The sequence below is a fragment of the Epargyreus clarus genome, unplaced genomic scaffold, assembly GCF_041222505.1.
Source record: "Epargyreus clarus isolate Ecla_fem2 unplaced genomic scaffold, WU_Ecla_fem_2.2 ptg000014l, whole genome shotgun sequence".
Lineage (NCBI taxonomy): Eukaryota > Metazoa > Arthropoda > Insecta > Lepidoptera > Hesperiidae > Epargyreus > Epargyreus clarus.
This window is the reverse complement of record NW_027332222.1, coordinates 8,852,881-8,880,328: the sequence shown is the minus strand read 5'-3', so window position 1 is coordinate 8,880,328 and position 27,448 is coordinate 8,852,881. Positions and strand designations below refer to the sequence as shown.

General features: G+C 35.4%; 1 protein-coding gene across 1 annotated transcript in view; it reads right to left on the bottom strand.

Moving 5' to 3' along the window:
• LOC140747457 (ATP-binding cassette subfamily C member 4) overlaps window positions 1-27,448 on the bottom strand; it is a 46,976-nt gene that overhangs the window by 6,361 nt on the left and 13,167 nt on the right. Inside the window, exons 2-16 of the mRNA XM_073079916.1 lie at window positions 25,734-25,979; window positions 24,957-25,164; window positions 24,221-24,446; window positions 22,577-22,733; window positions 19,622-19,871; window positions 19,235-19,489; window positions 15,916-16,083; window positions 8,312-8,449; window positions 4,546-4,713; window positions 3,811-3,954; window positions 3,280-3,364; window positions 2,193-2,325; window positions 1,529-1,744; window positions 1,036-1,225; window positions 528-664 (exon numbers count right to left, since the gene is read on the bottom strand). Coding sequence (XP_072936017.1) covers window positions 528-664; window positions 1,036-1,225; window positions 1,529-1,744; window positions 2,193-2,325; window positions 3,280-3,364; window positions 3,811-3,954; window positions 4,546-4,713; window positions 8,312-8,449; window positions 15,916-16,083; window positions 19,235-19,489; window positions 19,622-19,871; window positions 22,577-22,733; window positions 24,221-24,446; window positions 24,957-25,164; window positions 25,734-25,979 — 2,721 coding nt within the window. The remainder of the gene's footprint in view (window positions 1-527; window positions 665-1,035; window positions 1,226-1,528; window positions 1,745-2,192; window positions 2,326-3,279; window positions 3,365-3,810; window positions 3,955-4,545; window positions 4,714-8,311; window positions 8,450-15,915; window positions 16,084-19,234; window positions 19,490-19,621; window positions 19,872-22,576; window positions 22,734-24,220; window positions 24,447-24,956; window positions 25,165-25,733; window positions 25,980-27,448) is intronic.

The window sequence follows — 27,448 nt, the reverse complement described above, 5'->3', positions numbered from 1 at the left end:
TCAAGTCCCCTTAAACACACACAACAGATTTCATCAAAATCAGTCCAGTCGTTTAGGAGGAGTTCAGTGACATACACACGCACATAAGAAATATATATATATAATATATATATATATAAAGATTCGATGATCGCGTTCCGGAAAACGTTGCTCCGCGGCTTGTATGAAGCGTGTATAGCTTCGTGGCTTAGGTGACACGTATATAACTCGTATGTAACAGACGCGGTTAGGAGTTGGATGGATAGGCCTTAGTAGTAAAAAATCATGAGCGTTTTCGAGCTTTCTAAAGCATGTTAAGCCATTGCTCTTAGTTGACGTGCATTAGATAGCTGTTGTTAAATCTAGTTCTAGGAAGAAACCCATGCGACAACAACAATGTTAAAAGGGTTAAAATCAAGAAGTCACGCAGCGCCCTAGATCTCGTTATCTCACCGTCCTTACAGATTCGTTCTTATTATCTCTATTACTCAAATAAAGCAAATATATTACACACACATGCACTATTTTGATAAAATGACCTAATTTACCTTTTTATTGCTTGTGCCGTGTTGAGGTAGACAACCGTCCACAGATGCATGAAGATGCCGCAGACGAGAGTGGTCAGCAACATGTAAGGGTTCATTATTGCTACCATCACTAAGATTCCCAACATCACCATGAACACCTAATAAATTAATCCACTATTAATTTCGAGAATACTCCAAACAATTTTTAATTATTAATAGAACTTTCATTATATCACTTTATTTAAGGAATATTTAATAATAATAACTGATTAACCCGTATTATTTTAATTGGATCATTTTTCCTGTCCCATGGATTTACGCTCACGCGTATGTCTCAACTCCACTTCGTGATTCACGTGTATGTGGCACGCATGACAAGAAAAGCATCTTAGGGTGATAGGACAACAGCTGTTGTACGCTTGTGGACCAGATCCGCCAGCGGATATAAACCCGCGTGACAGGAAAGAGGTCCTTAGTTATTGTCACGCACAAAAATAGCCACGCAAGATATAAAACAAGAAATACGGACCTGAATACTATCTATATACATCCTTGGTAATATCTCATCAACAACACCCATATCTTTTGAAAACCGGTTCAAAATACGACCAGATGGATTCGTGTCGAAAAATCTCATAGTGGCCGCTAAAATGTTGCTGAACATCTGATTGTGGAGTTTGATGGAGCTGCGCATACAGACCCATAGGAATAGGATTGACCTAAAACATATTTTGAAATGTAAATACCGTTCAATTTACAATATATCTATATCGAAACATCGATATCGAAACATCGATAAATGAATAAGGAAATGAAGTATTTACACAGAATTATCGCTAATACACAACGAATACTATTTTTATCTACCATAATTGATCTAGTCTATCCAGTAGAATTATATTTATTTGCAAGTGGTGCAATCACGTGCAATGAAAATATTAAAAAAAATTGCCGCAATGATGTGTAACATTTTATAGAATTGTAATACATTTAAAATGGTTTAATATTGATTGATTGATTACCTGCCAGTGGTAAGTAGAATGCAGCCCAGTATACCAATAGTCCAAATGTAAATATACATATCGTGGTTAAACGGTTCGTTGGGGGTTCCGCTAGTAACATTTGGCATTATAGTAGTATTATTTTGAGGTAGTGTGTTATTAAAATCGAGGACGCCTGTTTTATTTCTTGGCGTCGTTGTGCTCTGATTACTATGCTGTGCTTCAACCATATTCATCCTGAAAATATTCATTATAATAAAAGTAGATAATTATATGTTTACGCGGTTGAATCCACGTTTACATACTGTTTTGAGATTTTATCCGAGCATCCTAAAGGTTTTAAGGACGTAAAAAGTAGTTTATAATGTCTTATAAAATTGCGAGGGTTCCATTATTCCATTCAAATAGGTTTTTAAAGCACAATTAACTGTTAACATTCGCAGATTAGTACACAAAAAATCAACAAATTTATTAGCTTACAAAATTACAATTACTCTTAGATTAATAGATTCACATTTCAATTTCATTAGGCATTCATCTAAGCAGAGAAGGATTCTCCTGCCTACCGAGGTCGGGTGGAGGTCTTCGGAGGCCCGGGGTGGCCCGCCCTTTGAACCCCTTCATCTGCTAGAGACACGGAGGCTAAAAATAAAAGCTGGGAGTGATGTTGGGCGTGTAAACTAACCAGTACGTGAGCCAGAGGTCAGATGCGGAGGTGACGACCTGCGCCAGGAGGATGGAGATGGCGGTGAGCGCCAGCAGCCCCGCGCCGCCGCCCGCCAGGAAGTACTGCGCGTACACCGAGCCCGACACGCGACCTAACACAAACACACGAGGGTGTTTTTTTTAGCTTCCCTTTTATAATATGTGAGTAGCAGACGAACATGCAGTTTACTAGGTAAGTGGATACTGCCGCCCATGGACATCTGTAATCAACCCCAGATAGGATTAGTTTTCTACCTGAAGTCGGCCACAGATACGCCGCTACCCCTGAGGACTAAGTTGGAACACCTCGGCAAAGTATGTCAACCTTACCACACTTCAAACAGAATAAAGCAGCGCTTAGCACTGCTGTTTTAGACATAAATAGGTGTGGCGGTGGTGCAACTGGAATTGAACCACAAAGGGTTCTATCACCTTCACCTGCCTTGTTAATACTAAGATGTACCCAACAACAACAACAAACTTTTAACTATATGTACAGTTACAATTTTGCATACATGTTTAGTTTGAACGACGATGTCTACTAGCTAATGATGTTAGTTTACTTGTATATCCAAAATAGGGACGCGCTAAGTTAGCGAAACAATATTTTTTTATCCACCCCCACTATACGAGTATGAAATAAAAGTGTTCTCATGGAAGAATACGAAAAAATCTTATTTTAAAATAAATTTCAAAATAAATATTTCTGCATAATTCTAACGCATTTCTTACTTATTTATTTATGTAAATTTCAATATGACAATTGAATTTGAAACTGTCTGCAATTTATATCTATGCGGCCTGTTTGTGTGTTTAATTTATAATATAAATGTGTCACGCAGTCCACTTACAGTATCATTATGAAAATTGAGTCATAGTGTTATCGTTTCTTCGTTAAAACGCTGTACATAGCTATTGCTGTAATTTTATCTTAATAACTCATTGTCATGTATTATTGGGTTTAATTGCTTTAATGTGATCTGTAATAGTGTAGGTACCTAGATAATAATGTATTATTAAATAAACATAACACTATAATTCTATCTATGTAAATGTTGTTCAATTACCTTTTCCCATGAGCTCCGCAGTTTCTTGTGGGTCATCGTCTTTGTGTCCTATTGCGTCGGCTATAGTGCTGACACTGCCATGAGACTGAAAAAAAAATACATTTTACGTAGTTTTATATCATCATTCAAACGAACATTTAATAACATAGGCCATGATTTTATGAAGTTGTTTATTCTTTGTGATAAACAATTTTAAGTTTAAAGTCTAGGTTTCAAAAATAGTAATATGGATTTGACTTTAGATTTTTATATTTTTACTGGGATTTTTTAATGAAAACCTACCATTTGGTAGACACAGATAACCCGTTGTTAAGAGCATGTAAAATCAAGTTTTCCTTCCGTGCTCTTTAAAGATTTATTACTATCTTCCGAAAAAAATCTCAGTTGTAGATAAAAAATCTGGCTGTCTGGACCTAGCTGTTATTATGACTATATAACAATTTTATGCGATTTTGGAAGCAATACAGTACTTGCTATTATGTAAATACGGATTACATGCGGGATTGTATAATTTGGTACAGTATTGGATACCTGAAGAGATACAGTTCGTTGACGCAGCATTTTTTTGCGAGTGTCATCCTCTTCTTGTTCTGGGCGCTCCTCGTCTTCTAGAAGTTCCTCAAATAGAGGTGATCGCGATACTTCATCAAAGTTGCCTACAGTTTCGATTTCACCCTGTAAATAAGTATTTATGGTATATCCTAATGTTTCTACTGTTTTATCCCGGTGTGTAGGTATACCTAAAACCTTTAACTCACAAACAGTTTAATTTAAAATTTTAAACATATAAGCGAGTAGGTAAGTATTTTGCAGCCATTATTTTAATCTTCGGTGATCAAAGGTCAGGAATAAATACTTTACGTACCTACACAAAAGTCTTACTCATCGATAAGATGAGTATGCGGACTTTCCTTGAAGCGGGAATATTGGAGACATTATAATTAGGATCTTTATACCTAGTAGGGGATTTTTATTTTAAGAAGTTAAATACCTATTTAGTAATTATTCTTTTATAAGCCCGTATACACTATTATAAACTGAAAACAGTTTCGGAATGGAAATTAGGTTGGTACCTTTAAATAAAAGACCCGTTAAAATTGCTTCATACGGCTGTTAAAAATTTTGGCCTATAAAATTAAGAGAACTATAAGGATAGACAAATGTTTATAAAAGTATTCTTTAAGTATTTATCATGTAAATATAAGTATATTTAATATTCAAATTGAAAAAAAAAACTTAAAAATGTTGCTTTAAATGGTAACTTACATTACGAAGGATGATGACTTTGTCGGCGGTCTTCAGGTGGTGCAGCTGGTGGGTGACCAGTATCCTCGTAGCGTCTCTCAGGAGATCGTTCACGCACTCGGACACGAGGTGCTTGCCGACGTGGGTGTCCACCGCTGACAGAGGATCGTCGAGAAGATAGATGTCTGCCTATAAACACACACATCACTTGTACCAACGTTTCCTACTACCTATTATTTTTTGCTGAGTAGCAAAAACCACTTTACAAAAATTGTAAGTAATACCTAATGCCTTGTATGAGACTATGGGAATAGCGACAAAGCTTGATGTTACATAGCTTTAATGCATTTTCAATAAATTTCTATCAAATTATAAAATATTTTTTAATATGTCTATTAGGTCCTCTCAGATAACATTAGCGCGTACAAACGGAATTGTTCAGCTTTATAACATTAAAGCAAGTACCTATACCTATTTACTCGTACCTATAGTCGTAACAAACTTATAACATAAAAACATATTGTAATTTGTAATTTTTAAAATAGAGTAAAGTTTGTAAAATCTAATTGTAAGATGATGTCATCCAATCACCATGCTATACAAATGAGCATAATTAGTATTTCTAAGGTCATGCAACAAAATCGAGCAAAAGCTAAATACGTAACAAAACAGGTTCATCTGAACACAATCTAAAGCAAAACACCATATCATCTCTTTTTAAGAAGTCAGTAATACAATTTAAAATAGAACAAAGTTATGGGTAAACAAGGGTTCCACATTAGATACAGTAACATTGTAACATCTACATAATATCTATCTTAATTATAGACATTAAGTAAATAGATGTCTTATATTTGCACTAAACATCTACAGATTTACACGTGCATGTTAAATACTTATATATAAATTAATAAATTAAGTCAAATACGTACAGTGATATACCTTTATTTTAAAGTATAATATAAGGAGAACAATGAATTAATAAAACTTTTAATTATGCAAGCGACGTCTGTGCACGACGTGATTTTCATTATAAAGTTGGGATAAAACCTACTTCGCTACTATCTACATTCAACATGTATGATGGTAAACCGTGCATTATGCCATGATAGTGACCATTTTTAACCGACTTCAAAAAAGGAGGAGGTTTATCAATTCGACTGTATATAGGTATGTTTTTTTTCGATCTCCCTTATTCCTGGTGAGATGTCGCGAGATTTATCTCGACTCCTTTTGTCCCCTCTTTAACCTCACGTGAGATTGTTTCGATATATTATATATTTTACTGCACATGCAAACTTAGAAATATTTTAGTAAAGAAACGTGTCTTATTTAATTTAACTCAATTTGCTCGCAATTATACAATGTTTCCTTTAAAAAATACAAGATGGTTGCCAAGGCCTCCTACCCTACTTGAAATTGGGTGAGATTTGGGTCGACCCCCTGCCGTCCCCGTAATTAATGGATGCCCCCTAATGATACATGCTTAACCAACCCACCTGGCAACAGTGCCAACTTATCTAGTACCTATAACTACATATGGTGCTGTAAGTAATCCAAAATTGTAAATAAAGTTATCATGCTCATACTCCTAGCTTATCTAACAATTCCTAAAGTTGTTTAATATGGCTCGCTTATCTACAAAGGTCATGCCATTTCTGGTATAACAAAGATAATTTCAATTACAAATCTTACCGTATTTCAACTCCAGTATTATACATGCTGACTGCTTTATGAGATAAAATTAAATAGTCATCTTTAATACTGAGCAAATATTTGTTAACTTAGATATGATAAATGTATAAAAACGAAAGTTTTAGAATATTTCTATGATTCACCCATTATTCTCATTGCTCGCATGGTTCTTCTTTCAAAAATATGACAGTTATTTACGATTAATGTGCTAGACTTCAAAGTAATCGTAATTTTTGTCGATATCGTAGTAAAAAGTTAAATTAGCGTGCTTAGCCTGCATAAAATGTTTAAATAGCGATAAGTATTAAGTATTACTATTTGAAATCTTCCTAACACATAAAATAATAAATGTATATACATCATCATCATCAACCCATTACTGTCCCACTGCTGGGCATGGGTCTCCTCTTATAATTAGAAGGATTAGGCCATAGTCCACCGCGCTGGCCGAGTGCGTATTGGTAGACTTCACATACCTTTTGAGATGTTTTTTTATAAATCTCTCAGGTATGCAAGTTTCCTCACGATGTTTTCCTTCACCGTTTAGCAAGTGATAATTAATTTTTAATACGCACATAACTTTGAAAAATCAGAGGTGCGTGCCTGGGATTTGAACCTCGGACCCCTCGATCGAGAGGCCGAGTTTCTTAACCACTACGCTATCACTGCCTTCACTGCAAATGTATATGCACTTATACATATACCTATTTATGTATATATATCCTTATATTGTGGTTAAATGCCAACAGTTTGATTGATAACCATGAAACTAGGCATGTCTAAATGATGTTTATGGATAAGACTTTTATGCAATCTACTTTTCAACTAGTCACAATACGAACGCTTTTCATTTGTAAAACTATTTCTCTGACTACAAATGAGCATACAATCTGATTATTAGTGGTCACTGCTGGCTATGGACACCAATAACAATAAATAATAAGGATATGATGGGATTGCAGTCACAATTGATGCCTTTCTATCTTTTTTTTTTATAATATAAGAGTAGCAGACGAGCATGCAGTCCACCTGATGGTAAGTGGCTACTGCCGCCCATGGACATCTGTAATCAACCCCAGATAGGATTAGATATTCCTACCTGAGGTCGGCCACAGATGCGCCGCTACCCCTGAGGACTAAGCTGGAACGCCTCGGAAAAGTTTGTCTCCCTTACCACACCCTTTAAACCGGAACACAGCAGCGCCTAACAATGCTGTTATTAGGTAGAAATAGGTGTGGCGGTGGTGCCGCCGGAGTCGAACCACAAAGGGTTCTACCACCTTCAAATCTCTGAGGACTTAATTATAATGCCCCATATATTATTTATTTCTTACCACATCATTCAAACCAGGATACAGTAGGGTGAAACACTGCTTTAATTAGGGATCTACGTATAGTTATATCTCAAAAGTGGAACTACAAAGGACTTTACCACTGTCGGCATTTTCAGATTTAAAGTACTTGTAAAATGTAATATCTATAGTTCCTAGCTGCTAGTTTCCACGGCATTTTATCTTTTTACAATAATTACGATATTAACTATTCAAACATGAGGACGAGCTCGTTCCACTAGAACGTGAATTAAGATTTTCCGCGGCGCTGCACACAGTAATGTGTTTTGCCTACTATTCGTATGTAAGTAGATTTGCTCTATACTTCATATAATTATAACTCTAAGGCTACAATAGGCAAGCAACAAGTTGTCGAAATTTTAGTAATATCTATAATATCAAACCTCAACTATTAATGAAGAAACCACTGCGATATACAATATCCTCATAGCGAAAACCTTTGATATATTAGATAGGTATTGTAAATTTAATTTGTCAGCTAAAAAAGCTTCTCCTAATTAATAATAATCGTACCTATATGTATCTATATAAAATCTTGAATTATCGACAAATGGACACTAAAACAGCGCATTTAAATGATCTTTACACTGTATATTGATCTTTTAGACCTTCGATATACCTAAACATCGGATAATAGCGCTTTGACATTTCCTATATAATCAATATATCGATACTTTAGACCTTCGATTATCGATATACCGAAAAATCGTTAATTTCGCCTCGCCTAGTACAATACTCACGTCTCTGTAACAAGCGCGCGCGAGGCCGATACGCGCGCGCTGCCCGCCGCTGAGCGAGATGCCGCGCTCGCCCACCAGCGTCGCGTCGCCCGCCGGCAGCTGCTCGAAGTCGCGCACCAGCGCGCATGCTGTTACCACCTGCGCACAACCACCACGTGTGAATTATATATTTTGACTCTGCAAAGCATAGATTAGTAAAGATACTTCGCTGCCTTGAAATTGAATAAAGCCACAAACGGCTTATTTTAATAAGTTCTTTTTTTGAATCCTTGACAAATAAAATCATTTTTAGAGAAAATTTACGAATAAATAACTAATTTACGTAATAAATAAATAATTATTTCAAATATTTTAGGGACATTTTAGCACGGAGACGTGGCAAAACTTTTTTACGCAACATTTCAATTCTCAAAACTGGGTACATTTTCTTGTTAGGCGTGAGTAATCTTTACTAATCTATGGCACAAAATAAAAAGGTATTTATTTTGTGCTGATTGCCTAAACGATTGGGCTGACATTTTGTTTACACTTGTATTGGATGACAATGCATGATTAGCCTAAATTTTAATAGACTTATGAGCTCATGACGTAATTCTAAATTCGAGACGGCGCACTAATTATTTTTATATCACGGCGTGCGTAAATGGACGTTTTACGCACGCTTCGCGTGCGCAAAACCCCCATTTCCGACCCCGTAATATAAAATTTTATACAACACGCGGACGAAAAATGTTTTTCTGACTCGTGTGATTGCAGTCCTCGCCTGCGGCTCGGCCTGCAAACTCACACTTGTCAGAAAAAAATTTTTCGTCCTCGTATCGTAATGTACTATTTATGCACCCCTATGATTTGGGTTTCAAATGAACGGTGTTTTTGAAGAATGCGAAAGTAGCTTGTTTTTCAAAACTTTATGACATTTCGAACTGTAGGTGGCCAAAAGTGGGTTAGATTGATTATTAACAAGTACGAAAGAAATCCGTCATTTTGTCAAGAGATACAAAAAAATCCTACATTCGTCCTAAGTTACAGACTCAAATGTAGTCCATTTCTGCCATAATCGTCTATTCCTAATGTAGTGTTCCCGACTCAACGTCGGGATAGTAGTATCACTTAAACCCCATTTGGCTCGCTCACGCACCAACACGCCCGTACTCACCGACGGTCTAGCATGACTGCCCCCACACAGTCCGCTCTCATTCCGTGTCGTATGCGCTCGAGACAAACTACCCACAATATGATACACTACATCTCTCCCCTTCTTTTCATTTTTTTTTTTTAATATAATGTATGTGCCAACGTAATTGACTAACGCAATTTAATGCAAACGCAATTAATAGCTCACAGAGAGAATGCCGCGATTGGATGTAAACACTTCTTCTTCTTAAGCTCTTGTCCCAGTGGTCCTAGTGGCACGCTTTACAATACGCTACTGTTTTCTCTCGTTTCCGCCTTCCTGGTGCATTATTGTAGTGGGGCATTCACTATAATCTTAATCTGATCTTGATCTACGCCTTGACAATGTAAACACAATTTAATACAAATAGGCTTGACACAAACTACCCCAAGTTCATATACTACATCATCTCTCCCCTTCTTTATTTTAACGCAATTTATTGCATAATTAATTCTTTTTCCTAACACGACATCGTCATCTACGCCGTTCCTTTGCTACGTGGAGAGAGTGTCGAGTGATGCTCGGATTTAGTCAGACCATCTTAGTATACGGCCTTTTGGGCGCTTACCTTGCCAGTAATCTTCAGTTGTTCCAGGTTGTTTCAGTCTTTTCCGGAAATGTGACCAAATAACTCCAGTACTTTTTTAAAAATATATGGAAGAGAGTCTGGTATGCACATTAAGCTCTCAAAGAATGGAATTGTTGATGCAGGATGCAGTCCAAGGAATATCCAACCAGTTCAGGGAATGCAGGGAATATGCAACCGTCCATGTCTCTGACCGTCTCTGATGGTTTCTGAACCGTAGTTGAATATGGAGAATACTACTGAATTCACCCATCTCATTTTGGTTTCCGTTTCCAATTTTTCCATATTCTTTGTAGCAGAGTCATCCTACGTATTTCCTTTTCATAAAAGCCTGTATTGCTAATATTTGAGTTCAGATAGATACAATTACTGTAACTTAATGCCAATGCAGTCGAATGCCACCGCAATTCAATATCAACGCAAATTAATGCCAATACAATTTAATCCCGACGCAATTTCAAGCCAACGCCATTTAATGTCAACGCATTCTTATGCCAACCCAAACACAATTTAATGTCCACGCCATCTAATGTCAACGCATTCTAATGCCAACCCAATATAATTTCAACGTAATTTAATACCAACGCATTATGATGCCAAAACAATTTAATGTCCACGCCATCTAATGTCAACGCATTCTAATGCCAACCCAAACACAATTTAATGTCCAAGCCGTCTAATTGTAATGTAAACGCATTGTAATGCCAACCCAAACACAATTTAATGTTCACGCCATCTAATGTCAACGCATTCTTTTGCCAACGCATTCATTATCACCGCAATTTAATGCCACCGCAATTGCATGTTGGGATTAATATCAATTTTTATCGCAAGTCAATGCAGCGTCAGCATACCTTTCTTCTCTCTTCCTGCTTTTTGTTATTTTTTTTCTTTCGAACCAAAACTTCCGTCTTTTTTTTCCAACTGGTCCTTGATATGTTTATTACTCGTAATAAACTCCAACAAAGTCCTTTCTGTGACTAAGTTTGGTGTATTCAAGATACGCAATTGTTGTTTTTTTTTTTTTTTTTTTTTTTTTTTTTTTTTTTTTTTTTTTTTTTTTTTTTTTTTTTACAAGGTATAAGTCAACTGTCGATCGTTCCTTGTGCTTGTACCTCTAGCTTTTAAAGTATGACTAATAGCAGCTGTCTCACTGCACGTATTATAACTATTTACCATTGAAAAGGAAGTAAGAAACCTAAAGGGTTCTCATTTATATTAACTACACTTAACTATATAGCAAAATGAGTTCAAAGAACTCTGAGCGCAGCTGACCAAGTTTATCTGTTTACACGATGAGACCGAATAAATGCCCTAAACATAATTATAATTTGTAAGTAATATAAACTTATAAGTGCACAATGTCACGTACCGAAAAGCCACTCGTTAATTCATACGTATACTCATTAAGTCTCTTGCCTTACCGAGACCCGGTCCACGCCCTACGTAGACAGAATCCAAATTTAACAAATGCTACCCATCGTTTCGTCCACGGCAAACACATATCAAATGCCGTCACAGCACCACCAATGAGCTCAAGTCTTACTCACGTGACCCTAGAAATAGTCTAACGTTAGGTTAGACAACCAATGATGGCAAGCGCAGCCTTCAATGTGCCCGTGTCGCGTTTCACCTGTCCGTTAGTGATATTCGGCCTATTACCGATCAGTTATAGCAAATCGGCTATATCAAATGTTCCAAATATAACCAGGGATACAAAACTCACAAAATTCACAGCTCGCGAATTATACGAAATGTATACTTAAGTATTACCCTAAATATTATGCCAATAAGCATTATTACTTACTTATTTATCAACACTTTTTTATAGTTGTCACCATCACATCACTATTGCATGTTGTTTTATTTTAACCGTTCATTTTAAAATACTGCTTAAGATTTTTTCCAACAACTCCACTCAATTCTGTGCCTCAATTTATTACAAAAATAACACGATATACTGTCAAACAAAGTACATTTAATGTCAACAATGTAAATTTATATGTTCGTTCTATTGAATTGACTCCTTGTACAATTAACTTATAATTTACTAATTTAACCACGAGTTAGCGTCACCTCTGTTAATGAAACAGTTTACTTATTTACAAATACCAAGTGTGATTTTTTTTTTTTTTAAAGTTTAGATCAAATTGGAAATATGATTAACGTTCGCGATAGCTCAGGAAATTAGATAAAACCAAGATAGCTCAAATATATTATCAAAATATACAATATATTTATAGCAATGCTCTAAAAATCGAGACATAACCCCAAAGTAACACTGAAAGTAACATTTTGTCTAAAGTCCTAACCAAACCAAACCAAATTATTAACGTTTCGTAAGTGTCACCTACCCGCTTCCAAGTACATATATAAAATAACATACGGTAGTGTGTCGCCAGTTTTTTCCCCCTTTTTTCCTGGCACGCCCCAACACGTTTATATGACTCTCTACTGTCCGCGACTTCTCTAACAATCGTAAATACGAGTATGTCCCGCAACAATCCCCATGATTACGGAACACTCTGAGCCTGAATTGTAACAAAATGGAAATATATCACCTGAATTAGCTGTCATCTCACAGATGCCCATCTGCTATTCGGTAAACAACCTAGTTTATTCTGCGCCAGATGTTTCATTACGTAGATGCGAGGAACTTTCGCAAGCAACAACTTCCCGGCAGAAGCCCACGAGGCCATAGGACCGGGTGTCCACCAATAGTGTACTACAGCAACTCGCCCTGAAACTCCACGCATCTAGTCCTGCCATGATTGTGCAAAGTGATTAAGTACACAGGGCCACAGAGCGGGCATTGACAAGTTTTCCATATTAAAAATTCCATCCCGCTTCACACTAATAGTATCTTAAACTGACTGGCGTTTGACATATTATGTTTCAGAACAATTCATTACCAATTACCAATTGGTAATAAGTCATAGATCACACCCCTCGTACCAACGTCCGGTCTACTACTACTATAAACTTACATATCTTTATGATTAAACCATCCTACAATTATCGCGGTTCCGCACAATTTGCCTTACGTTATTGTGGTATCTAAGTGTTTGGCAAAATGAAATCCAACTCAGTAGTAATCAGTATTATTAACTATGATTACATATAGTAATCAGTAATTATAACTACAGATTACAAAAAGTAATCGTAAAAAAGTAGTTAAACATTTTGATTACTAACTACTAATTGTAGTTGCAATCACAATTATATGATTACTTTTCATAACTACATATTTAAAATGATGTTGGGCCTTTAAAAATCGTATATACGAGCGCGAGCTCACGCGTTCAAGTTTATGTACCTACTTGTGGTTTGCTAGGTAGTTAGTCAAGAGCCTGTTAGAGCGAAAGTGCAGCGTTAAGTCCCACCACCAAACAGACCATAGGCGGCATAGGAATCAAACCCACACCTTCGGGTTTTAACTCGGGTGGCTGTACAGGCTGTACTCTTATTCCACGTTTTACTCGTATTTCATTGCAAAATATAAATCCATAGAATTCAAATAATCAGTAGATATGACCACTAGATTTTAGCAATCAAATTAATAGCTACATCATGTAGTCTGATCACTGTAGTTGAGTTATGTTACGATCAAAAGTAGTCAACTACAATGCAATCATAACTACATGCAGTTAAGCACCCCAGTCGCAGTTAGTAACTAGATTACAAATTGCAGGTAACAACTACTCTGATATCTAATTCTAATAACCTCTTGAAATTTATTCCGATAACCTTATATAACCTTTTTAGATGTCTTTGTAAGCAATCGATCAACTGTTCCAAATTTATTGGAATATACCTACTTAGTATATTGCATTGCATACAGTCTTTTCCGTGACTTTGTAAACCTATGACAGATTTATGACTTTATTTATTAAATTCACTTCTAGATTTCATTTGCATGTTAAAATATTTTTTTTTTTGTAACAGTCACTTCAAGATTTAATGACCACACGCGACCTGTATATTATATTTTATATTACCACATATTTATTACACATTACTTAAGTGTCTTTTACTACTATTTGTCATAAAAACAGACAAAAACAATAACATTAATTATATTCCAATGTACATAGTCTCTTTAAGATTTCCATTTAGGAGGTAACTTTTGAACAATTTTTTCAAATCAATGGGGAACAACTCAAAAGTAACAATTATTTAAACTTAACCTGTTCATACAACGTGACAAAGCAGCTAACACGGCGAATGTCATATGTCTGACACAAAAGGGTAACTACGCGGTAAATATTCTGATACACATTACACACCTACCCCACACACTGGGCTGTGCTGTGCTGTGGGCCGGGCTGTGTGGGTGTGTACGACTACCACTATGGTTTACTCATGGTTTACTGTAAAAGTTTTACCTCTTTCAAATTACATTATTCAAGTAACGTATATAATTTACTAAACTATCAATTAAGTTTTATCTAATGACGTATGAAGTATTATGTTCTTAATGTATTACTTTCTCCCCCATTGATTAAAAATAAACATTCTACTTACAGTCAAGTGATTCAGTTTTATCCTCGTCGCCATTATGTAGTGTTCCCGACTCAACGTCGGGATAGTAGTATCACTTAAACCCCATTTGGCTCGCTCACGCACCAACACGCCCGTACTCACCGACGGTCTAGCATGACTGCCCCCACACAGTCCGCTCTCATTCCGTGTCGTATGCGCTCGAGACAAACTACCCACAATATGATACACTACACCTAATATATAGGAAAACTCGCATCTCATTAACAATCTAATAAGTAGGTACTATGTACCGAACTTACAACACTATTTTGTACCAGTTGCACATGTCTACTTCTCATTTTAATAATAGAATTATAAGATTTTTTGTGCATACTTATTTGTTGCTTGGAATCACTATTTACTACCACGTATAACGTAGGTAGGTGTGTATTTCAAGGATCTTTGAAATAATTGTAGTACCTACGTAATTCATTATTGTGATAATAATTAATTGAAGAAGTCTTGTTGTTTTTGAAGTACAGATATGCCTTAGTCATCATTAAAAATGCAATAAAACATGACAATACAATTATCATCCCTAACTACTTGTTATAATTTTATGCTAGTATTTATAACTAGGTACATAAAATTTGCATACAATAAAATTATAGGCTATTGTACAATCTTATATACCTACGCGGAGTTTGATACGATACCGAAAGTCCAGTAAAATATAATATCGTACTAAATCGAGCGTATGTTGTTATTTATGATAACACTCAGAAAGATTTATTGCGCAATAGTTCAAACCACTTCCTGATATTCCTTTGCATGTGGACACCGCGTAAGATACACTATCTCTTTAGGAGCTACCCGAATCGGTATTCTGTACGGAACGAGTTCTTAGGAATAGTTCGGAAATGCTCTTTCATCGATACTCGTAAAATATTATAATTCTTGTTTTGTATGTAGGAAACGAGACACAAAATGGTTCGAATGTATGACAGGCGAGCATGAATCCATTGTGGCAGTTGCGTCTCACTGAATACAAATTAGGGGAAAAGCACTGCATTCAAATTTTGGAGCCCGACGAACGCCCGGTATTTATAATAAATCTGTCCAGTATTTTAACTACCAAAGATCTAAATTAGACATTTAATGCCTTCTAGAAATTTGTAGGTAAAAATTGGAAAGATAAATTACATTTAAAATACTAAGCGTAAATACGTAGTATAGAAAGATAATAATAATACGTCTCTTAAAAATAAAAAATACTCTCATAGAATAATAAATAATTGGAAAGGTAATTCTGTAAAGAAGATAACAAATTAAAATATTAAGGAAACTTTATTAAAAACTTACCTTTTTATACCGAGATCTGTCATACGGCAGGCCAAAGAGAATGTTCTGGCGGACAGAAGCCACGAAGAGCCACGGCTCCTGGCTGGCGTAGGCGATGCGCGCGCCGCCCAGCGACACCGAGCCCTGCGTCGGCTGCAACTCGCCCAGGATCACTTGCAGCAAGGACGACTATTCAAATTCATTACTGATGTTTACTAAAAGGATTTATAATATATATCTAATTCCTACTTAATTATTACAAATAGTATGAAGTGTAGTGGGTTGCAACACGCCAGGATCACTTGCAGCAAGGACGACTATTCAAATTCATTACTGATGTTTACTAAAAGGATTTATAATATATATCTAATTCCTACTTAATTATTACAAATAGTATGAAGTGTAGTGGGTTGCAACACGCCAGGATCACTTGCAGCAAGGACGACTATTCAAATTCATTACTGATGTTTACTAAAAGGATTTATAATATATATCTAATTCCTACTTAATTATTACAAATAGTATGAAATTTATCATTTGCTAGGACATAGAGTCAGTTGCAACTCGCCCAGGATAACTTGCAGCAAACGACTATTCAAATTTATTATTCATAATTTAGTAATATGTAATACTATTCAAAATGGTATGAAATTTACAATTTGCAAGCACATAAATGTTTGTTGCAATCCGCCTAAAATCACTTGCGCAATGACGACTATTAGAATTTATTATTACAATTTACTAAAAGGATTTATCTGTAACGCCTGCTTAACTAATAAAATTGGCAGGACATTTACAATTTGCTAGCACATAAATGTTTGTTGCAACTCGCCCAAGTGATTCTTCGACACAGACTCCCCGAATTTCTTATTACCCATCTTCTTTTTTTTTCGAAGAATCACCGGTCTATTCAAATTCATTATTAACGTTTACTAAAACAATTTACTTCATTATTAAAATTAGTATATTTGCTATGACATAAAGTAAAATGACAATAATTATTTAAAAAAAGTTTAATTAATTTCATCATTATAAGTAAGTGCTTATTAATTAATTAAACTATAAATTAATTAAACTTTTTTTCGCATAATAATTATGCAAGATATATGTAAATAAAAGTAAGAGTTTAGTATAATGTATTGTTTATTTTAGTTTTATGGTTATTTTTCTACGATTTTTTTAATTTTACGACATATTTTAAGACCAATTTTCAATTTCACTTTTGTACTTACTGCATGTTGCATTGATTTATCATTTCACTATGGAATTTGTTTAATAAATGCACATACTTCATTTTATCATAAGTATAAATGATAACAAGTATCTACTAATGAACGGGTAATTTTAAGAAGTACGTACACGAGTCTATCTTAATGTTTATCAAATTATTGATCGATCAAATTATTGATTGATTGAATATATTAATCATTACCTAAACTTCTTGCCATACGTTTTAAGACCCCTCCCGTAAAATCATCTTTTTTACGAATACGTAAATAACAGAATTACTAAAACAACTGCTAAGTATTATATAAGTCAGAAAAAGGTCATAATTTTTTTCGCTAACCTCGACTTCGCCACTGTTTTAGGACACCTCGCATAACACAACTGAATATATTAAGTATACAAACGCTCATAGGTTATGGTATTCGGTGATGGTATTCGCGCTATTTAACAACGAAGACTTACCAATGTCTATCATTTAGAACTTAAGCACCACTTAAAGTTGTAATTAACTATTAAAATCTGATAATTTGTTCTGTACCATTGAGTTCCATAAGGATTGAATGTACGTACCTATGACCTTTTCTGTTGACAATCAATTTCAAAGCATGATTCTACAATGACCCAGGCATTAGATATATTCTTCTACTTAATTAATTACCTACACATAATTATTGAAGCACATCACGCAGAATATTTTATTCGCGTATTTGGCATTACTTATCAATCATTTCAACTTTTTGTATTTAATTCAACAAGTATTTAAATGTTAAGTACCTCCCTACTTTATTATTGTTTTATCTAATGGTATTGATATTGCAAGTAGATACTTTCTATAGAGTCCATTGTTATCATTTATAGCTTGAGATGTTTTAAAACAACGTTCAGATTTGTACCTACCTTTCCTTCACCGACACAGAAATTTATTATTACGTGCATTAATGACGATGAAAAAATGGAAAAAACATTTAAACGTTGTTTTAAAAAAATCTTAAAGATGTGTGCAGTCTATTAATTACTTGTACTTTATACTTCATAGAGTAAAATTAAGGCCATTCTAAGTCCATTCTGAAAAGATTCCCTTTCCCAGCAGTGGAAGAGCAATTGGTTGATGAGGACGGCGAAAGTTATCTTTAATACATATTGATATATGTGCTGTTTCTATTATTGTCCATCGCTCTTTGTTACTTCAGCATAACACCTGCTGCAAATTCTCTTCATCCACCCAGGATTGACTGGTAGAGAATGCCATCAGGCATTATGTTTGCCCTTTTGTACATTTCTTCTTAGACGTGATGCAATATTTTTTTAAATAAATAAATCAAGTAATACGAAATAGACAGAAATCAGTTAAAATATAATCAGTTGTATTAATCAAGTAAATTAAAGTCTTGTATAAAATACTTAATTAAGATTTACCTACTTCCTATAATAATTATTATGATTCAATGACTGAATAAATAAATTTTCCATTGTGACTAAGCAAATTATTTTTTCTTATTTGCACACACTAAGTACACATGTGGTTGCAAGAAATATTCAGGCAAACATCTATAAATAATTTAAATATCAGTTCTGGGTATCACCGTCTTTGTGCACACCGTCTTTGTGTGTGTTCATTACACCCGTGACACAATGAAATTCTAGTGAGGAGCTATGAGTGTTCAATGCGTCATTATTTGTTATTTAATATGAGCTGGGCCCCGCAGTTTACCTTCCGTTTAAAAGTGTAAATACACCGAAGATTTCATGTATGTTACGTGTGTATAAGAATCTAATTATCACTTACTTTCACAGTTACGAAAAAAAAAATGTAAGAAAATCAAACATGCCTAACAGTTAATCGTCGTCGTCGGCTCATTATCGTCCCTTTACTGGACGTGTCTTCTCAGAGTTAGAGGCGTTGAGGCTACAGTCCAATATCCAAATACGAATTTGTAGACTTCCCACAGTGTTGATAACTTTTTTTTGAAGAAGTTTCAAATAAATACAATTAATTATTCTCTCCTCAAAGCTGTTCGAAATCTAACAATCCGCGTTTATCTACACCAGCATTATAAACTAGCCAAAACCTTTCATCCTTTGTTGTCTAAAAACATTATTAACTATCATTTACCTTTCCAGATCCAACAAGCCCGGCGATTCCGACAAACTCTCCTGGCTTAGCAGTAAAGGTGATGTTCCTCAACGTATCGACTATGGGGTCAGGTTGCCAGCTCGCGCTCACCCCAGCCAGCACCAGGCCAGTGGGCTTCAGTCTGTCGTTGTTCATGGGCTTCTCCTTCTCACTGCCGTTCATTAATGTGTTCATTATCATCGTTTTCGCTTCCAATGCTTTCTGAGATCCCAATTCTTCTAGGGTTAGGAAATTCTGTAACAATATAAGTAAATACAACTTCAATTGTAATTCGTCTCGAAGACAAATAAGCTTCAAAATAACATTGAGGATTTTAATGATCCCTACTTATATTTTTTTTGTTTGTGACTTATATCTAAGACTTACCTCCAACCGTTGTATCGAAACTTTCGATTCAGCCAAAAACGCTAAGGCGAGCGGGAAGAAGATATTGCAGGCGAGCTGCAACAGATTGAAGTACTGGACCAGGGAGAATGTGATGTCAGTTCTAATATCACCGCCGTACAAGATGAACGAAACCACAGCAACGTACAGGATGAATCGTTCGGTGAACACGCTCAACGCCGTGGAGAAACCCTTGATCATTGAAGTTCGCATGATGAATTTCACTTCGTATCTGGGAAAGAAATACTTCTCATAAAATCTGGTGAAAGATAGTCTGTAGACATATCTGACCTACTTGGTCAGCTGGTCGAATTGGTAACCTACTCGTCGGTCGACATTAACGTAAGAAGCTTAAAACAAAACTGATGCGGGTTGCCCTATGCCCAGCTATAAAACAAAAAAAAAACTGAAAAACAAAACTAAAAAAAACATATTTAATAATTTTATACTTCAACTTAAACCTTTAATTAAATTTTCTACATTTTCTTTTAACTTATACAACATGTTATAAAATATGTAAATACCCGAGTAATAATTTATTTTTATGTCTATTTATAGTCTAAGAAACGTGTAATATATTCGCTTTTAATTAATAACAATGTAACAATTTACAATTTATGTCAATAAAATTGCATATCATATTTATCAACTGATGTAAAAGATAAATGTGATATATTATATCCACTTCATTTGAATTGATACAGAAACGTTTTATTTCATACAATATCATAATATTTTGACGTTATCTATACGCGTATATCCAATCAGTCTCGATCAATGTCTCAAGTCTCAGTAGCCATTTGAGGCGTCAAACATCAAGACAAAACACACTACAGTTTCAAGATTGGTGTCAAGTACAAATAAAGTAATAATGTGGAAGTGGCCGAAGTGGTAGAACCATTCGATGTTCATCTGAGGGTGTCCTCACACCACACATCAATCATCACCTATACACGTCTAATAGGATGGTGGTAACTTTGACTAATCAACGGATATCGGTCGATAAATAATCGATCGATGATCGGTCGAACCATAGCCGATCGATGGTTGAGTTTACCATAGCTATCTCAAACAGTAGCCTTTTACAAATAGAAGAGAATGTGGTCAGTGACGATCCAAGGCGACTGATCCATGTTTTCTACATCTAAATGTAGAGTCTAAGCACGAACGCCAAAGGTGATATTAAATTCTTACAATGTTTTGGCTACCAAAGATGGACATTTGATAATTTATGGATAGTAAATAATCATGAAATTTTGTTCTTTGGTAGGTAAAATTTTGATCGTTTAAGAACGAGTATTCAATTATTAATATCGGAGGCATGAGGGCTCGAACACAAAACTGCGATGCGACGCGATGCGAATTCGCAACGCAGAAAATTGCGGCACGAATTTCTGCGTTGCGATATCGTGCGGCATAGTGTCTCCCAGGGTGTCCATTCTTTCGACAACCGTCAACCGTACGGAACGTATTTTGAAAATTAAGTCGTAACATGGATCGTAAAAAGAAGTGTGTACTTTTGTTATTGCTTAAGAGATACAGGAAAGAGTAACAAAGAAAAATTTTGGGTTCATCCATTTATCATATATCATTTATTTTATATTTAGTTTCCCAAAGAACGGGGCGCTCCTCAATCAGTAATATAAAAAAGTCAACGACGTACTTTGTCTTTTTTTTGCATACGTCTTCCCACCCAACAAATACAGGTCTGTACGTCTTTCCCACACGCTGTCTCAGAACGAACTAAAAATGGCGTCAACAAGTGTGACGAAACATCGCAGGAATGTGCGATGCGAATTAATTCGCAAGTTCTTGCGATGCGTCGAGAGAGCTCGCAGATTTTTACGATGCGACGTCGCATCGCAGTTTTGTGTACGAGCCCTTAACCGGCAGCATGGTTCGATTGGTATAATAAAAACTGACGATCGACCTTGAATGAATCTACCATCGATCTGTTTTGGATTAAAGAGTGAGGCAGATTCAATCTTTTGTGACATTACATCTCAGTTCAATGGGATAGCGATGCATTTAGCATACTTGTTCTCTAAAATTGATTACAGGCGTCCATGGGCGACACGGATTTATCAAGCGATCTGCATGTTCATTTAGTCATCTATTTCTTTTAAAATATCGTATATAAAACACCGACCGTATATTAAACAAGCTTACAGTAGGTAGGTCCTTTAAGTATCTTATAAATATTAAAACAAAACAGTGTAATATAAAATGTTATCAATATGAATCAGCTGTCATTTAAAATATACAAAAGTCATGGTGATATTAATATTGTATTTGATTTTGATTTTTACAACGTAAATATTATGAAATATGATATATTACTTATATCTTGTCATGGTTATATGACACGCGTAGATATCTGATTATAAAAGTGTTCAATTCACGCATGCAAGATATCGCTAAACCAACATGGAAATAGCATAATACACTGATTGTATCAAACATTTCATATCTAGTCTTAGGCTAAGATAACATAAACGGACGTAATATTTGCTAAGCGAGGATTAAAAACTAATACACGAGTGGATAAAACTCCTTTGCATATGTACATTTCAGCGTTTGAATTGTCCAGGTACTTGCTTATCACGTTGCAGCTTAACAGTTGTTTAAGGGGAGAGTGGGGGTGTGTAAGTAGTGTGGAAAAAGGTCGTCTAGTCTCAGAAATCTGTATCCATATACTTCTAACTAATTATAAATACATTGCGTGTCATTCATACGGACTAAGATACGAGTAGTCGCATCAAGTGGAAACAGACTGCATCTACACTTGTCACTTGGCGTTACAAATAAGTAAGACTTAGTCTCCCCCCGACTAAACCATATTGGCTCTTCAACTAACTTACTCGCTAAAGTTAACTTTACTTCTTATAGTATGACTTTATCTTAGTGGTTATAAATTATAAACAAAGAGATACATACTTGCGCAGTTTATCCACGAGTTTTTCGAATGGCTTTTCCCACGCATACATTTTGATCACCTGTACTCCACTTACTAACTCACTCATCACTTTTACTCTTTCGTCTGTCCGTTTAGCAATTTTTCCTCGGAGAACTCCTTGACGTTTACTTAAGTACGCTGAAAGCAAAAGTTGATATGAAGTACTTATTTACATGTAGGTACAGAAAGCAAAGACTTTTTGAAACAGTTAGTAATGTAGATTTGAAATTAATTGTAATGTCTCTATTGTCAATGTAGTAGTAAAAATAATAAATTGTAAACTAAGATCCAGAACAATAAGCAATTGTGAATATTAGTGGACGTCTTATATGGAACCCCAAGCAGAAACCTTTTATGCAAAGAAGGTTGAGGAGGGGCTAGGTTAGTAGCTCTTAAAACGAAGAAACCTTAAAACAAAGAAGGTTCAGGCTAGGTTAGTAGCTCTTAAAACTACAATATGAATTTATAAACATCAGAATCAGTTACCATTTCTGTTTTTACGTATTTTTTTATAAAAGCAAAAGAAAGTAGAAACCATGAACTCAAGTTGACTTTTTAAACTTTACCATGGCCTAATTTAGCACGTGTATGTTGACATATAAATGTTATTCACATCATATTTGTGATCTTCACATGTTTCTTATTTATGTTATTACTAATCTTTGACTTATGTATTGAACATATTTTGGCCTTGTTTGGATGTTGATCAAACAGGAATTCTCGAGATAATTAAGCAGTCCCACAGAGACACCGACGAACGCCACTTTCGCTAGCCTACCTTCCCGCATAAATCAAATGAAGTATGCTTAACCATTAACGGCATCTACATGACAATGGAAATGTACCATCGATATCGAATGAAGCGACGCGTAACGGACCACAAAATAAGCTTAGTCATCCAGTCATCTGACATCCACTTAGTTTGTGTTGTCATGTTGTTTACAGTAGGATCATCATTATTATAAATAATCTGAGATAAATTTTAGAACATTTTTATATTTTGTTTGTCGACATTTTTTTCTTTTTTGTACCTATTCTTGCCTTGCTTTAGTGTAAAAAGTTTTTGTGATTATGGGCCATTTTAATCGCCGGATAAGCACTGGTGTAAATTAATGAATTACTTCTGATACCTTTTTGCATCTTTGAATAACCTATTTTGCTAATAATTAATAGTCAGTGAGAAGACAATAAGGACTTGTATTGTATGCAAAATACGAAATTATTATTATCCTATGAAAGAAATTGATTGATTCTGTTTAAAAAATACTAGTACAATAAACAAAAAGCATAAGTAGTAGGTACTGATTATATTAAAGGTGGTAGAACCCTTTGTGGTTCGAGTCCGTCGGCAACACCGCCACACCTATTTCTACCTAATAACAGCAGTGTTAGGCGCTGCTGTGTTCCGTTTTAAAGGGTGTGGTAAGGGAGACATACTTTTCCGAGGCGTTCCAACTTAGTCCTCAGGGGTAGCGGCGCATCTGTGGCCGACCTCAGGTAGGAATATCTAATACTATCTGGGGTTGATTACAGATGTCCATGGGCGGCAGTAGTTACCATCAGGTGGACTGCATGCTCGTCTGCTACTCCTATATGATAAAAAAAAAATATTAAACCTTGATTACCTTGTATAACTACAGTTTGGATGAATATAACAGCCAGGGCTGCTAACGTGGCATAGGCTATGTGTTGCCACACCATATATGACACCACGGGGACTACGATGGGCATCACCCACAAGTAGTGCAGGAACAGTGGAGCCAGGTCGAACCGCTGCACATCATTAGACATCAAGTTGATCACTTGTCCGGGCTCAGTCTTACTTAAGCCTGTTCTATTTAATCGTAGAATCTGAAATACGTTTAAATTTATATATTAAGAAGTAAGAACAAACACAGTCATTAAGTTAGCTTTTTACATTTAATTTATCATTTATTATGAACTAGGTACTCAGGCTGTTATTTATTGTTGACATAATTACACACAAAAGAAGTTAAAGAAACAAGCAATTATCTGTCACAATAAAATTAATATTTGCTTCAGCCCGGAATCGAAGACAAAAACAAGTACAATCGCATTTTTTGCCGTATGAATAAAACTAGACGTTCGTCAACAAATCAATAGTTAGCCGTTAGGTTGGTAGTTAAAAAGGTAGTTAAATTACATGTACCTATACCTACTTGGTAACTAGGTGCATACTATAACCTTAACCTTATGAATTTATCAACATAATTTATTGCTTACTTTCCTCATTAAATACGCACAAGTATAAATTACTATATATTTTATGTTTACTTACTTTTCTGTACAGGAGTGAACAACGAGCTAAGAAATATAAAGTTACTGCATATGTTTACTTACTTTTCTGTATAGAAGTGAACAACAAGCTATTCGAACTCTCATTCCGACGCATCCTTGGGCTAATTGTGCATGGTTTAACATTAGCGACGTGAGCACACTCAGTAGATTCATTGTAAAATTATATATATGCGCATTCCTATACGTTTCGGCTGTTTTCTCTCCAGAAAAATATGCTATGAATAAAGCTAACGTGTATGGGATGAGGGGCCTGAAAAATTATTTCCTATTAGTGTTAGTCGTTATCAGACTTTATCGCAAAACCCGATAAGTTATAAAGCAGGGCCAGGTCAAGGTTAAATGTAAATGTAAACTTGCTTTTTATTCAAAACTCCGATCTGTACCTACTTGTACCTACTTACTCCTTGATTTTAAATACTTACTGAACTTAGATATTCATTAAATATAATACGTACAGAAATGTACTTTAATCGACATTATATTAGTACGTCGTTTTCAACTTTAGATTTTTTATTTTTAACTGACGCTTCACGAACCCCCGCGTCCTCTTTTAGGACTCCTCGATTTTAAAAACAAACGAACATAGCTGTCTATAGATACGATTCAATAAAATATATCTACGTCAAACAGGAATTAATACGGGTTTTTATTACGGGTTTTTTAAAATACTTATGGAGCAATCAAGCATGTGACCTTATAAAATAGCAGTTATTTTAAATTAACAATTTCTACATTCTACAATTTCATTTCAAATAAAGATTATTTTTTTAATCAATCTATTGATTTTAAATAACTGAAAAGTATTATTTTGATACGTACCAACAAACAATAAATAGAAAACCTACTAAAATTCCACAGATCATGTATTCTACCCAAAATGACCTAACAATGGTTTTAGTGAGTGAGGGCTTGGAGCCCTTTCGGTGGGCGTCTTCTACTTCCTTCTCCCATGCTTCCTCCAGACGGTCCCCTAGTCTACCCGACTGGTCCCCGCTTCGTGCCCGCCACAGGTCGCTTATAGACAGACCTTGCTTATAGCCTCTTTTGAAAAGGTCAAAACTCCACCTGTAACAAAGATGTTTTGATAAGAATGATATTCGGACATCTATGTAGCAACTAGCTTGCTTCTATTTGTATGAATCTATTTTGTAATGCCGCGTCCACACGCTTGGCACTTGCTGAAAACTTTATACGTACTACAAAAGTTTAGCTCCATTTGGGAATCAAAAGTAAAGCTACTAAAGCTTACAAGCCTACACAAACTAAGTCAAATACTCTATCCACACGTTTAAATTTATTACAGTTTATTTATGTTTGGGAAGAATGTGTGCAGCCTGACCTTATTGCCTACACAATGTTGTTTGATCGCTAAACGATGTCACCTGAAAGTGTAGGTCTGTACTTTCCTCTAAAAGCGCCCACAGGTCTTATATAATTATAATTTAATATAAAGACTAAGCGTTATAGTATAAAGGAAATGTATTTTTAGAGGAAAGTGTTTTCCTGTTAAATAACACTTTCCTCTCAAAGCCCGTTTTCCTTAAGATACAGAAAATACCAATTTAACCACTAGACAATAACTATAAACTCAGTTAAATATATCAATGAGTAGATACATAAGGATTTCACGTTGTATCAGGCGAATAGCTTCAGTAGTTTCTTATCAAAGGAAAGATAATTTTTATCGGTCATTCCGTAGAGCATTGAATTGTAGGTTGCTTCAAGATGAAAGATACGGGAAAGGTTATGATAGTGTACTCGAGATTATATTCGGCCTTACCTCAATCCTATAATAAACTAAAATAGCTAGTATAGTGATAATTGTTTCAACGTTGTCATAATACAAGGCAATAAGGCCACAATTGAATATCAATTCCACAAAAATTTCACTAAAACATTGTAACAGTCCCGATAGCCATTCTCAGCTCTACGAAGTCTAACAGAACTAATGTCTGAGCACGGTACAGCTGTCGGACACTGCCCTGGAGAGCCATGGCTCATCCTACACGGGTGTTTACAGCAATTTCGGCACACATCGTCCTTCCCAAGGTCGCTTATTGGGTGCTACGAGCTCCCACTCTTCGCGACTCTTCGGATACACTTCCATATACAGCTTTATTTTGGTCGTGAGACTATCGTGAGTCTAGAAACAAATATTATGTCCCTAGTCCAATGTCCAGGACGCAAGTAATGTGCGCATGTTCCAATTTTTACTCAATAAGGAAAATCTGGATCATGTCCATCCATCCATCGTACATCCATTCAGGCATTCATGCGGGACGAAATAAATTACCATTCAGCCACAACATAACATAACATGACTTCTAAATAATGGAATAATTATGTAGAAAATTACGTTTGTCGTTTAAGTGCAGCAAAAAATAATTATAGTTTAAAAACTAAAAACCACGCTCTAATCGCGCAAGGAAAATCTTTAATCCTGATTCCTGTCGATCCTGGTTCGAAGAATGGGATAAATTAAATTATAAAATTATTACACGAGGTATTGTCATCGGTTCTTGATAATTGTTTAA